The 13,491-nt window shown below is 36.8% G+C and overlaps 1 protein-coding gene across 2 annotated transcripts in view; it reads left to right on the top strand.

Moving 5' to 3' along the window:
* The window catches only part of LOC110289465 (POTE ankyrin domain family member A-like), a 42,947-nt gene that overhangs the window by 20,564 nt on the left and 8,892 nt on the right, over nucleotides 1-13,491 (top strand). For both annotated transcript variants that reach the window (XM_021155677.1, XM_021155678.1), the window contains exons 10-13: nucleotides 3,385-3,413; nucleotides 3,503-3,575; nucleotides 6,325-6,392; nucleotides 8,754-8,823. In XM_021155677.1, coding sequence (XP_021011336.1) covers nucleotides 3,385-3,413; nucleotides 3,503-3,575; nucleotides 6,325-6,392; nucleotides 8,754-8,823 — 240 coding nt within the window. The remainder of the gene's footprint in view (nucleotides 1-3,384; nucleotides 3,414-3,502; nucleotides 3,576-6,324; nucleotides 6,393-8,753; nucleotides 8,824-13,491) is intronic.

Raw genomic sequence — 13,491 nt, 5'->3', positions numbered from 1 at the left:
AATAGAGACCCAGTCTGCCACTGCTGACGCTGGACCAGCAGCAGGGGGACATAGAGCTCGCTAGCACAAACAGCTCGAGTGCCAGTACCGGAACTAGAGTGTAGAATGGAAGACATTGTGTCCTTGCATTGGAAGGCATGAGAGGGAAAGGAGGGGGTCACGGTTATCCATAATGATGAACTAAAAAACTGTTGTTTTTCCAAGAAAGATGGAACATATGCTTTGGTGCGGTGTGTCTCATAAATGACAAAGAAGTAGCCGCTGTCTCTGTAGAGTCACATGTGCACACAGCAAGCAGGTCTCTGTTCAGTGTAACAGTTGAAAAGAAATAATAAATGCTGCAATCTAATAATTTAAAAGAACTTTAATGAACCATCTATTACATTTTTTAAGTTAGACTCTTCTGTTTTCAATCACCATTTTATAGTAGATGTCCTGGTATTACAGATACACACTGCCAAACCAGGCTTTACATAGATGCTGGAGATAAATTTATATGTGCATTTTTCCTTATATGGGCTCTCTATTCTCTTTCTTTGCAATTTACTTTGGGTCCTACCAGCAAAGGTCCTCTTCAAATATCTATATTTTCAAATATATCTACTATATTACATACTTTTGGTCTTTCTTGCTACACCCTTTCAATTATTGTGTACTTTGCTCCAATATGTCTCCCCAAACTATGTCTCTAGGAGACGTATCAACAATTTCTTCTGGAGGCAACATGTAACACAATTATTAACACTTGAATTCCAGGACCACAACCTTGAAATGCAGAGAAGAATCTTTTGGGTTGTCAGTCATAATATGGCAAAATAAGGTCAAGAGAAATAATGAGTTTACTTTAGTAATTTACTTTGGGACATGCTTACAGCACCATGGAGGAAACACAGAGAGGCTAAAGCTGAAATTATTCTAAGTTTTATCAATAACTGGTAATTCAGGGTGGAAATAACCCATTAATCAGGATGTAAAGTTGTAAGTATTTGGTTAGCAAATAATGGGATTTTAGCAAGATACTTTCATGCATGAATACTGTACTCAGTTCATATTTACTCCTATTAAACTCCCCTTTTTGTCTTTTTTCTTTGTCCTTTACCTTTGATGAGTATGAAGTGTCTCTTCTTATTCTTTTTGATAACTTTAGGTTGAAAGTCGATTTTATTCGATATCAGAATGGCTACTAGAGCTGGTTTCTTGGGACCCTTTGCTTGGAAAATTGTTTTCCAGCCTTTTACTCTGAGGTAGTGTCTGTCTTTGTCCCTGAGGTGGGTTTCCTGTATGCAGCAAAATGCTGGGTCCTATTTACATATCCAGCCTGTTATAGCCTGTTAGTCTATATCTTTTTTTTTTTTTTTTCTCCCAAGACAGTGTTTCTCTGTAGCCCTGGCTGTCCTGGAACTTACTTTGTAGACCAGGCTGGCCTCGAACTCAGAATTCCACCTGCATCTGCCTCTTAAGTGCTGGGATAAAAGGCGTGAGCCATCACGCCCAGCAGTCCATTTCTTTTTATTGGGGAATTGAGTCCATTGATATTAAGAGATACTAAGGAAAAGTTATTGTTGCTTCCTATTATTTTTGTTGTTAGAGTTAGAATTCTGCTCTTGCAGCTGTCTTCTTTTAGGTTTGTTGAAGATTACTTTCTTGCTTTTTCTACGGTATAGTTTCCCTCCTTGTGTTGGAGTTCTCCTTTATTATCCTTTGAAGGTCTGGATTCATGGAAAGATATTGTGTAAATTTTGGTTTTGTCTAGAATAACTTGGTTTCTCCATCTATGGTAATTGAGAGTTTTGTTGGGTATAGTAGCCTGCGCTGGCATTTGGATTCTCTTAGGATCTGTGTGACATCTGCCCAGAATCTTCTGGCTTTCATAGACTCTGGAGAAAAGTCTGGTATAATTCCAATTGGTCTGCCTTTATATGTTATTTGACTTTTTTCCCCTTACTGCTTTTAATATTCTTTCTTTGTTTTGTACATTTGGTGTTTTGATTATTATGTGACGAGAGGAATTTCTTTTCTGGTCCAAACTATTTGGAGTTTTGTAGGCTTATTGTATGTTCATTTGCAACTCTTTCTTTAGGTTAGGGAAGTTTTCTTCCATAATTTTGTTGGATATTTATGGGCCCTTTAAATTGGAAATCTTCAATCTCTTCTATACCTATTATCCTTAGGTTTGGTATTTGTATTGTGTCCTGGATTTCCTGGATGTTTTGGGTTAGGAGCTTTTTGTATTTTGCATTTTCTTTGATTGTTGTGACAATGTTTTCTATGGAATCTTCTGCACCTGAGATTCTCTCTTCCATCTCTTGTATTCTGTTGATGATGCTTGCATCTATAACTCCTGACCTATTTTCTAGGTTTTCTGTCTCCAGAATTGTCTACCTTTTTGATTTCTCTGTTGTTTCTACTTCCATTTTTAGATCCTGGATGATTTTGTTCAATTCCTTCACCTGTTAGGCTGTGTTCTCCTCTAATTCTTTAAGGAATTTTTGTGTTTCCTCTTTAAGATCGTCTACCCATTCTCCTGTATTTCTTTTAGGAAATTCTTTATGTCCTTCTTAAACTCCTCTATTAGCATAATGAGATGTGATTTTAAATCCAAATCTTGTTTTTCTGGTGTGTTGGGGTATCCATGACTTGCTGTTGTAGAAGATCTTGGTTATGATGATGCCATGTAGCCTTGGTTTCTGTTGGTAAGGTTCTTGCACTTGCCTTTTGCCATCTGGTAATGTCTTGTGTTAGTTGCTCTTACTGTCTCTGGCTTGAGGATGTCCCTCCTGAGGGCCTGTAAGCCTGTTTCAACACTCCTGGGAGTCCAGCTCTTTCCTTATAAGACCAGTGCACATAGGGCTGTGGAACAGCCCTACCTCCTGAGTGCAGATGGAGGTAGGAAGGACCCAGTCCCAGCTGCACTGCCACTTCTGTGGCCTGTGTGCACATGGCTGTTCCCATCTTAGACAGTCACTGGAGAGAAAATGGTGATCTCACCTCTGAGTCTGGGGGTCAGAGCACTCCCTGGAGACAAGCTCTCCTCTAGCAGGAACTGTGTACAGAGGGCTGCAGAACAGCCCCACTTCCTGGGTGCAGATGGAGTCAGGAATGATCCTGTCTCAGCTGCTCTGCCACTTCATAATATGATATACCAAGTTCATCTAATTAAAGAATAATCTATTTCATGCATAAATTAAGATTTTTAGAAAATAATTTTATTTTTATGTACATATTTCCATTACTAAATTTCTGTCATATGGTTCTCTAAAGCAGGGAAATTATCTCTGAATATTTGAAACCAAAGTCAGAAATGAGAGCTTATTTTTATTAGTACAGATATATGATTGATGATGTGTTTATAACACATTGATTATATTTCCTTTTGCTTTTAAGTTCAAGTTTGGACGAATCCTACCTTGAAGGTAATTACTCCTGTTTATTCCTGTAATTATTAGTTATATGTCATCTGAAGTTTAAAAAAATTACATGCCCTCTGTTTAAATCAATCCAGTCTTCCACTAAAGGGAAAGTGCCCAATCTGAATGAAGTAGGAACGTTGACAGAATCACATCATTTCATAAAAGGTAACTAATATAGTAGAAATAATTTTGAATAAAAGTCCATTAAAATGTTTGAAATGCTTGCATTCTACCCTAACTTAAAGGTGTATATTACATGACAAACATTTGAGGTGTAGTGCTTAAACTTTTAATTCTGTACTTTTATTTATTTAGTAATCATTTTATTCATTTACATTGATATCCCCCTTCCCAGTTACTCCTTCAAAAACCCTCTTCCCATCCCCCTTCTCCACTCTTGCCTCTATGAGGGTGCACCTTTACCCAGTCACCCTCTCCTGCCTCACCTATCTAGCATCACCCTTCTCTGGGATATCAAGCCTCCACAGAACCAAAGGCCTCCCCTCTCATTAATGCCACATGCCCCAACATGTAATAAGGACACATGCTCCATTTTGTTCATAGCAGCCATATTTATAATAGCTAGAATCTGGAAACAGCCTAGATGTTCCTCAATAGAGAAATGGATACAGAAAATGTGATACATTTATTCAATGGAATACTACTCAGTTATTAAAAACAATGACATCATGAAATTCTTAGGCAAATGGATGGAATTAGAAAATATCATCCTGAGTGAATTAACCCAGTCACAAAAGAAAAAACATGGTATGCACTCACTGATAAGTGGATATTAGCCCAAAATCTCTGAATACCTGAGATACAATTTACAGATCATATGAAGCTCAAGAAGAAGGAAGACTAAAGTGTGGATCCTTAAGTGCTTTCTTAGAAAGGGAAACAAAATACTCATGAGAGGAAATATGGAGGCAAACGTGGAGCAGAAATTGAAGGAAAGGCCATCCAGAGACTGCCCATATAAAGTTGCTAAACCCAGACACTATTGAGGATGCCGGAAGTTCTTCTGTTGGGAGCCTGATCTGGCTGTCTCCTGAGAGGCTCTGCTAGAGCCTGGAAAATACAGAGGCATATACTTGCAGCCAACCATTGGAATGAGCACAAGGTCCCTGATGGATGAGATGAAGACGGGACTGAAGGAGCTGAGGGGCTTTGTAGCCCTGTAGAGGTAGCAACAGTGTCAATAGGCCAGAACCCCTAGAGCTCACAGGGACTGGACCACCAACCAAAGAATACACATGGGGGACCCATGGCTCTAGCCATATATGTGGCAGAGGATACCTTGTTGGGCATCAATGGGAGAAGAGGCCCTTGGTCCTGAGGGTGTTCATTGTCCCAGTGTAGGGGAATGCCAGAGCAGGAAGGCAGGAGTGGGTAGGTGGGTGGGGGACTACTCTCATAAAGGCAGGGGGAGGGAGATGAGAAAGAGTGTTTCAGAAGGGAAGACCTAGAGAGGGGATAATATTTGAATTGTAAATAAAGAAAACATCCAATAAAATAATAGTGAAAGACAAAAAAACAAAACTGATGAAAATCAAGAATTTAACTATTATGAGTTGTAATTCTGCTATGCAGACCGGAATTATATATTTCTCATTCTACTACACATGCTTCTATTCCAGGAGCTTCATTTCCAGGTGAGACTACTTTATGAGTGATCTGTTTCCACTGCAAACATGAATCTGAATGATGGTTTGTAACCCCTAGGTCAAAGTGACCCAAAGCTCCATTAGAGGCTTTATAGTCTGATTCTAGACTAATGTTCTTCTCGTCCTTCTTCCTGTTGCTGGCTTTTGCCTGACACTATTAATTCCATGGCACGGTCTCCTCATAACAGGGCCAGATACAACCACACTGCCTCTCCCACTTTTAATCACATTTCCTATTCTCATCCCATCATTCCTTTATCTACTTAAGTTCATCACCTATTGCCAAATAAGACATTGACTATTATTAGCCACTCCTAATGTTTCCTAAAGGACATTGTGGCATCTAACGTCAAAACATTTTGGTTCGGCTACAAAGAATTATTGAGTAAAATCAAGAAAAACTACCTGTAAAAAGATAACATAAAATTTCTACGGTATAAGCAAAGGGGAGCGGGGATGAGGTGAAGAACTTGGGGAGGGAAGACCAGGAAAGGGGGAAAATATTTGAAATGTAACTAAATAAAATAATTTAATAAAAATCAATCTTCTTTAGTATAATCTTTAGTATACAAGTGAGAGGTAGAAACACGTAAAAAATGATAAAATTCTAGGAAGGAAGAAAAGTCAATAGAGTAAGACATATGACAGAAAACAGGACTTGTTTACTTGGTAGAGAGAGCTAGAATCACAGAACCGTTTTTATGTAAAGCTGAGTATTAAAACTCAAAACTTTTATGACAGTATACATAAACCTTTTAAATGTGAGAAACAGGCTGATTACCCCCAAAACAGATTAAGTTATCAACTATTTTTGTAAAGAAATAGGTAAACAAGTAGTTTAAAATGTATTATGAAATAAGTTATTCTACAGTCTGAAACAATTCACTGCTATGAAGTATGATTTGTTCTGTAGGTATGTTAATTTATATAGGTGTGGTTATAGATGGATCTTTTCAATGCTTGTGTACCTTGAACATGTTGCCATCTACTGATTTTTTAAGTGAACTTTTGACTAGTTAGTCAATTAGAATTATCTTTAAGAGTATAAACAACCAGCTCAATATTATAATTAATTGAAATTGTTAATTTAAAAAGATTAATAGTACATTTAAATGTAAATAAAGAAAAGATATAATAAAAATAGAAAAAACATTATTAGTAACTGTATACACTTATATGTTGCTATAAAAGACCAGTTTTAAGACATAATAGTTCTTCACAAGTTAACTGAATATATTTACCTACAGAATCAGACTTAGAAATTGAGTCACTGGAGGAATCATTTTCATATGCCAATGAAGACAAACAGTCAGTGGTATGAAGATATTTCTTGTTTGTTTCTGTTTACTTTTGTTTAATTATATAGCATTAAAAAGTTACATTTTAGGGTACTAGTACTAGTTTTAAGTGTTTAAATTTTTCACTAATTATAAAACATAGAATATTCTTAAAATATACACTAGTATATATTCAATTGTTATCTTCAGATTTTGATAAAAATATGTTCCAAATATAGTCTGTGCTATTTCTTGTATATCATTCTTGTAAATTGAAAAGATGATCACATTTCTTCTTAATGACTAAATGGCTGCAATTGTTAACAAGGGAACTTTATTTGGCTCATGTTAGATGCCTGTTCTTCTCTTACATTTCAAGGGTGTGATAACATATTATGAATATCAATGTTAAATTTTATTTATTGCTTGCTATCTGTTGTTTCTTCTCTCTATTTTAGGCAGAATTGTAGTACATGATCAATTCCAAGCCTCCCATTCCTCTTCCCACACTAGGGCTTTTGATGGTTGTGTGGCTTCAACAGCATTCAACTCTATGGGATTTGGAATCCCTTTGGAGACTCAAGTTTGATTTGTCTGAGACGGTGTTTTCTGGGAGGATTGACTCTGTAGTGTAGAACCAGTGTGAACATCATGAGCACCAGCCCAGGGACTGCCACTTTCCCTCATGAAGGCAAAGATAGAAAGCAAGCCAAGGATTAGCTTTCCAATGACAAAAACAATCAAAACAATAGCAACTCACTCCACTGGAAAGAGGCAAAACAGAAATTCTGAGAAAGGCTATTTAGTCTTTTCAGTGTGCTTTAGAGTGTATTGATCAAGGACATAGTACAAATAGTTCATGTAGATGATAAAATCATGCAGAGTTTTGTTTATAAAAGATTTCTAATGGACATGTTTGGAATCAATATTGTAATTTGTAGATGAATTTCAAGATTTTTCCCAATATTTTCACTTTTGAGAGTTTTTTAAATCAAGATTTATAATGTGCTTTATAGTTGAGCAGGCCAGATGAGAGGACATGTTACAAAGAAAGAAGGAAAGTCCACGTAGAAAACCAAACTCAGATGAGGTGGTTTATATGAAAAAATAGACATTTCTAATGTACGTAATATTGAAGAAGTCTGTGGTCAAGATGAGACTGTGAATGCATGCTGAGTTCTGTAGTTTTTAAAAACATAATTATAAAAATGGATCAGATTAGGAGCTAGAAGATAACAATGTGTTATTTATTGGACTATCACCGAGGGAAATATGGACAGTGACAACACTGGGTCATAGGTCTTTGTCACCTGTGTCTATATATTTGTCACCTGAGTCTATATATTCTGAGATGGCCAGAGTGGGAAGGGGGAAGAATAAGCATCCGTATCTATACTGAATCTTGTCATTTTAATTTATAGTCAACATTCCAATAAGTGCTTTGAATATTTTAAATTTTTGATTAGGAAACATATATATGATTCTCCTCTTACTAGAACTTCTTATGCTTTCAGAATGTCGTTCTACATCAGAAATGATATACATACCTGCATATAATAATTCATTTCTATTTTTAAAGACAATATAAAAATATAATATTCACCCAAATATTTAATAATTTTCTACTAATAAACATTTAATGTAAATAATTTTAGAAGTTTCCAGGGATCCGTCCCATAATCAGCTTCTAAACGCTGACACCATTGCATACACTAGCAAGATTTTGCTGAAAGGACCCAAATATAGCTGTCTCTCTGCTTGTGGACGTTGTACATCGTGGTGCGGAGCCTAGTGCGCACCACGATGTACAACGTCCACAAGCAGATAGGCTCTATTCTATGAGGTGGAGAACACTGTAAGTTAATATGAAATAAAACTATGTTCACCTTCAAAAAAATAATAATAATTTTAGAAGTTTCAAAGACTTGTTTGCTGTCCATATTGACTTTCTGTTTGTATTAAGGAGTGTTAATTCTCTCAATACAGTATGTATGTTTTTTGCCTCATGACTTCTGACATCGAATAACAAGCAAAAGTTAAATGCTGTATTATATATGTGAAATTCAATTTGTCAAAAGATATTTGGTAGAATGAACAGTGGATGTAGGTATTCTGATTCACTTCTACATGAAATACTCAGGAGTGCAGTGGTGTGTGTATCATGTTTTCTCCTACCTTCCCAGAGCAGATTGCAGAGTCATTGGCCTTATGACAGGAAAAAACATATTGATACAAAAAACATTTTGTTTTTGAAATATTTTCCTTCAACACATTTCTATTAATATACCATTATAAATGCTTTGGAAATTTGAATTTTAGGAATATTGTAAAGAAAGATATTTATGAAACTCATAGATGATACCAGTTTTAATAAAGTTACCCTTGATTATCTTCCACAGAGTGATGGTGGACATTTTTCTGGAACAACACCCAAATGGTGTCAAAATGATACAAATAGAAAAACTACAGGTAGGAATGAAACTATATATATATATATATATATATATATATATATATATTCCCCATAAATGGGATAATGATATTTTTAAAAAAGTAATTAAGAAGCAGCATTAACCAAAAGAAATCTCTACAAAAGAAATTCATTAAATATGTAGTAGGAAATATGTTCAATGATAGTTTTTGCAGTACATCAGACTGTTACATTTTTAAAAATGGCTTGCATTATGAGCAACATTGCAAAATAAATTTTAATACAGAGCAATGGTAACATGTAAATAAAATAATGAATGTGGGATGAAGAATAAGAAAAATACTATTTATAGATGAAATGCATGGAAATGAGGCAGATGATCATAAGAGATAGCAAAATATTTAATACACTCCAATTAAGCATGGCATGGTGATATAAGGTTGCATGAAAATAAAACGTGTGTTTAGTTCATACATGTTCTAAGAACTACAACAAAATTCCTTATGTTTTATCACTTTAGAAGGCATTAACTCCTTCATTGGGGAACTCTTTGTTTCTATGAACCATAGATAAATGAAATCATGTATTATCAAGTATGAATATATTTATGGTTTCACAGTTTTAACTTTATGATTCTTAAATATTGAAGTGGTAACATTGAAGTGGTCATAAAAGTTCATAAACTAATGAAAACAGAAACACAGAAGGATATATATTTTTCAGTAGAATTTTATGAAGAATGAATATTTAATACAAATAGAAAAGAGGTATTCACTAGGAAGCTTGAAGGACATTCATGATTAGAAGACTTCAGAGAATTCATTTGGAAGGTTCTATAGGTGTATGCTATTTTCTCTCTTTTTTTTTTCTTGGATATTTTATTTATTTACATTTCAAATGTTATCCCCTTTCCTGAATCCCCTCCCCTACTTCAAGAAACCCCCATCCCATTCCCTCCTCCTCCTACTTCTATGAGAGTGTGCCCAAACCCATGCATTCACTCCAGCCTCCCAGCCTTCACATTCCCCTACACTGGGACATCAAGCCTTCCCAGGACCAGTCTCCTCCCATTGATGCCCAAAAAGGTCATTCTCTGCTACATAAGCTGCTGGAGACATGGGTTCCTCCATATGTACTCTTTGGTTGATGGCTTAGACCCTGGAAGCTCTCGGGGTGTGGTTGGTTGATATTGTTATTCTTCTTATGGGGTTGCAAATCCGTTCATCTCCTTCAGTCCTTTCTCTAACTCCTCCATTGAGGACCCTGTGATCAGTTCAATGGTTGGCTAAATGCATCCACCTCTGTATTTGTCAGGCTCTGGCAGAGTCTTTCACGAGACAGCTATATGAGGCTCCTGTCATCAAGCACTTCTTGGCATCCACAATAGTGTCTGCATTTTGTGTCTGTATATGGGATGGATCCCCAGGTAGGGCAGTGTCGGGATGGCCTTTCCTTCAGTCCCTGCTCCACACTTTGTCTCTGTATTTGCTCCCGTGAGTATTTTGTTACCCTCTTCTAAGCACCCACACTTTGATCTCCCTTCTTGTATGTTATTTCTTAATAATTAATTAATTAATTTGCATTCCAAATGCTGCCTTTTCCTAGTCCCCCAAAACAGAGCACCTCCTCCTATGCTCATTCCCTTTTCCTTTGAGAGGGTGCTTCTTCCCAGGTATCTCACCACTCTGGCTCATCAAGTCTCAGCATGGGTAGGCACATTCTCTCTCACTTAAGCCAGACAAGGCACTCCAGCCAGGGGAACAGGCAATAGCTCTAGAGACAACTTTTGCTCCAGGTGTTGCATTTCTGGGGAAAACACACGTACACTGAGATGCATATCTGCTATGTATGTACAAGCATGGGGAGAGGTCTAGTTTCAGCCAATGAGTGTTCGTTGTTTGGTGGTTCAGTCTCTGAACCACTAAGGATCCAGGTTAGTTGAGTCTGTTAGTCTTATCGTAGAATTCCTATCCCTGTCAGGGCCTTCTATTTTTCCCCCAACTGTTCCATAAGAGTTCCTGACCTCTGCCCAAAGTTTGCCTATGGGTATCTGCAACTATCAGATGCTGGGCAGAGCCTCTCAGAGAATAGTCATGTTAGGCTCTTTTCTGCAAGCATAGCAGTATCATTAATAGTGTCAGGGATTGGTGCTTGCCTATGGGTTTCAATGTTATATGCCAACTGTTGATCCAGTTATTGGTTGGCTATTCCTTCCATCTCTGCTCCTTCTTTGTCCCTCTGAATTTTTTTGTAAACAGGACAAATTTTAGGCTGAAAGTTTTGTGGGTGGGTTGGTGTCCTTATTTCTCCACTGGGGTCCTTCCTGGCTACAGGATGTAGCCTCTTCATTTTCCATTTCTATACTGCTATAAGTCTCAGGTAAAGCCACCCCCATGAACTCTTGGGAGCCCCATACCAGGTCTCTGGCACATCCTAGATATGTCCTCTACTCCCACCCATGCCAGCCACATCTCCATTCACTTTCCTGACTCTCTGGCCTTCTCTGCTGACTCTTCACACATCCAATCCAGAACACCTCAGTCCCCTCCCTATTCCCTCTCCCACCCAGTTCTGTCCATCCTTCTGCCCCTTGTGACTATTTTATTCCCCCTTTTAAATGAGATTGGAGCATCCTTCTTTAAGCTTTCTTTCATGTTTAGCTTAGTTGAGTCTGTGGAGCATAGTATGGGCTAATATTCAAAGTATGTGGCTAATATTCACTTATAATATCCACATACCATGCATGTCATTTTGGGTCTGGGTTACCTCGCTCAGGATAATATTCTCCAGTTCCATTCATTTACCTGTACAATTCATGATGTGCTTGTTTATTCATAGCTGAATGGTGTAAATGAACCATGAAATGCTACTTTTAAAAGGTTAAACAGTTTCCTTCTAGGACTATATTTGAGACCATTTATCTTTTACTTTTGTTTTGAAGTTGTGTTCATTGTTTTTTAGTGAAATATTTTATATGCACTTTAAGACATATGTGCCTTTAAAATGAAACTCTGCTTGCACAAAGTGATATATTAAACCTATTGATAGTCACATGGATTTATCCCCAAATCAAAAAAAATGACCATTCCAAGACTAAGCATGATTGAAGTTTTATATTGACAAATAAAATATTCATTTGTACAGATATTTGATGAAGGCATTAAACATAAAAAAGTCAGAATGTCACACCTTTATAATTGCAATAAATTCTTAAGTAATCATAAAGCCTCAGAGACCACTTGTTTGTCCATGTCATCCATATATATATATATATATATATATATATATATATATAGTTTATATATAGAGAGAGGGGGGAGGTATAGGTATAGATATAAAACCTTTAAATGGAGAGTCTTGATATGACTTCAAGAAAATAAGTTTTTTTTTTTTGAGCATTCTTACAAGCATCTTGGAAGCAAAATGAGGAAGAAACAGAAATAATAATTCTATGATAATAGTGCTCTACAGGGGAAATCCAAAGTGGCTATAATCACAAAGACGAATTTTTAAAAGTATGAATACCAAAGAAGCATAGATTAATTCTGAAAGCAAGAGAGAATGGCTATACTACAGAAAAACAAAACAAAATAAACTGAAACAAAACCCCCAACTCTAGATAGGTAATAATGAAATAAACTGGAGAAAAAAATAGTTGGGTGGAACTCAGGGTGTTTTTTGTCCAAATAAAAATAACTTCATTTGGTCCAAGGCTTAGTGGTATGTGGAAGAATTATAAGAATTGGGGCAGCTACAGTCATTTGCTTTCCCACTCTAACTCAGAAGTCATAAGTGTACTGGGAAGGGTATTGCTATTTAATGAGAGGTAAAACTCAAAGAAGGAATACTTTTTCAAATTTTAAAAGTTTTCATTAGTTTACAAAATGATAGCATTTAATCATACATAAACACTACACTTTACTTATATTTATATTCCATTAAACCCTAACTTGGCCTTATTCCTTCTATCGTTACTCATTATAGTCCCTATGAAAGCCTTAACTATGCTTTCATATATTTAATAAATAGACTCAACCATTACTTGATACATGTGAGAGAACACATGAAATCCATTTTATGTCTTATATTGCTTACTATTTAGAAGTTGCAATTCATTTCTTGAAAATCCTTTATAGCAATGTTATATGCCAAATATAAATTAACAATAAAGAGTAAAATAGAGAGGTTTTTGCCTCAGGATCCGCGGAAGCCATCTTGGTTCCAGGACTCCACAGAAAGTAGTCTGCACAAGTGAGAATGTGGACTACTGAAGCTAACAGCTTCTGTGACAGGCCAAAGCAACACTGCTTCTGGGAAAGGTACTCTTTTGGGCCTTCATCTTCGGCCAGGAGGAGGTCCAAACGCCAGATAACTGTGCACCTTCCCTGTAAGAGGAGAGCTTGCCTGCAGAGAATGCTCTGACCACTGAATCTCAGAGGAGAGAGCTGGTCTCCCAGGTCTGCTGATAGAGGGTAACAGAATCACCAGAGGAACAATGTATAAACAGAGACAACTATAACAACTAACTCCAGAGATTACCAGATGGCGAAAGGTAAAGGTAAGAATCTTACTAACAGAAACCAAGACCACTCAGCATCATCTGAACCCAGCACTCCCACTTCACCCAGTCCAGGGCACCCCAACACACCCAAAAACCTAGACCCGGATTTAAAAGCATATCTCATGATGATGGTAGAGGACATCAA

This window comes from Mus caroli, chromosome 2 (assembly GCF_900094665.2).
Source record: "Mus caroli chromosome 2, CAROLI_EIJ_v1.1, whole genome shotgun sequence".
Classification (NCBI taxonomy): domain Eukaryota; kingdom Metazoa; phylum Chordata; class Mammalia; order Rodentia; family Muridae; genus Mus; species Mus caroli.
Note: the sequence above shows the minus strand (reverse complement) of the source record. Positions and strands in the feature narration are given on the sequence as shown.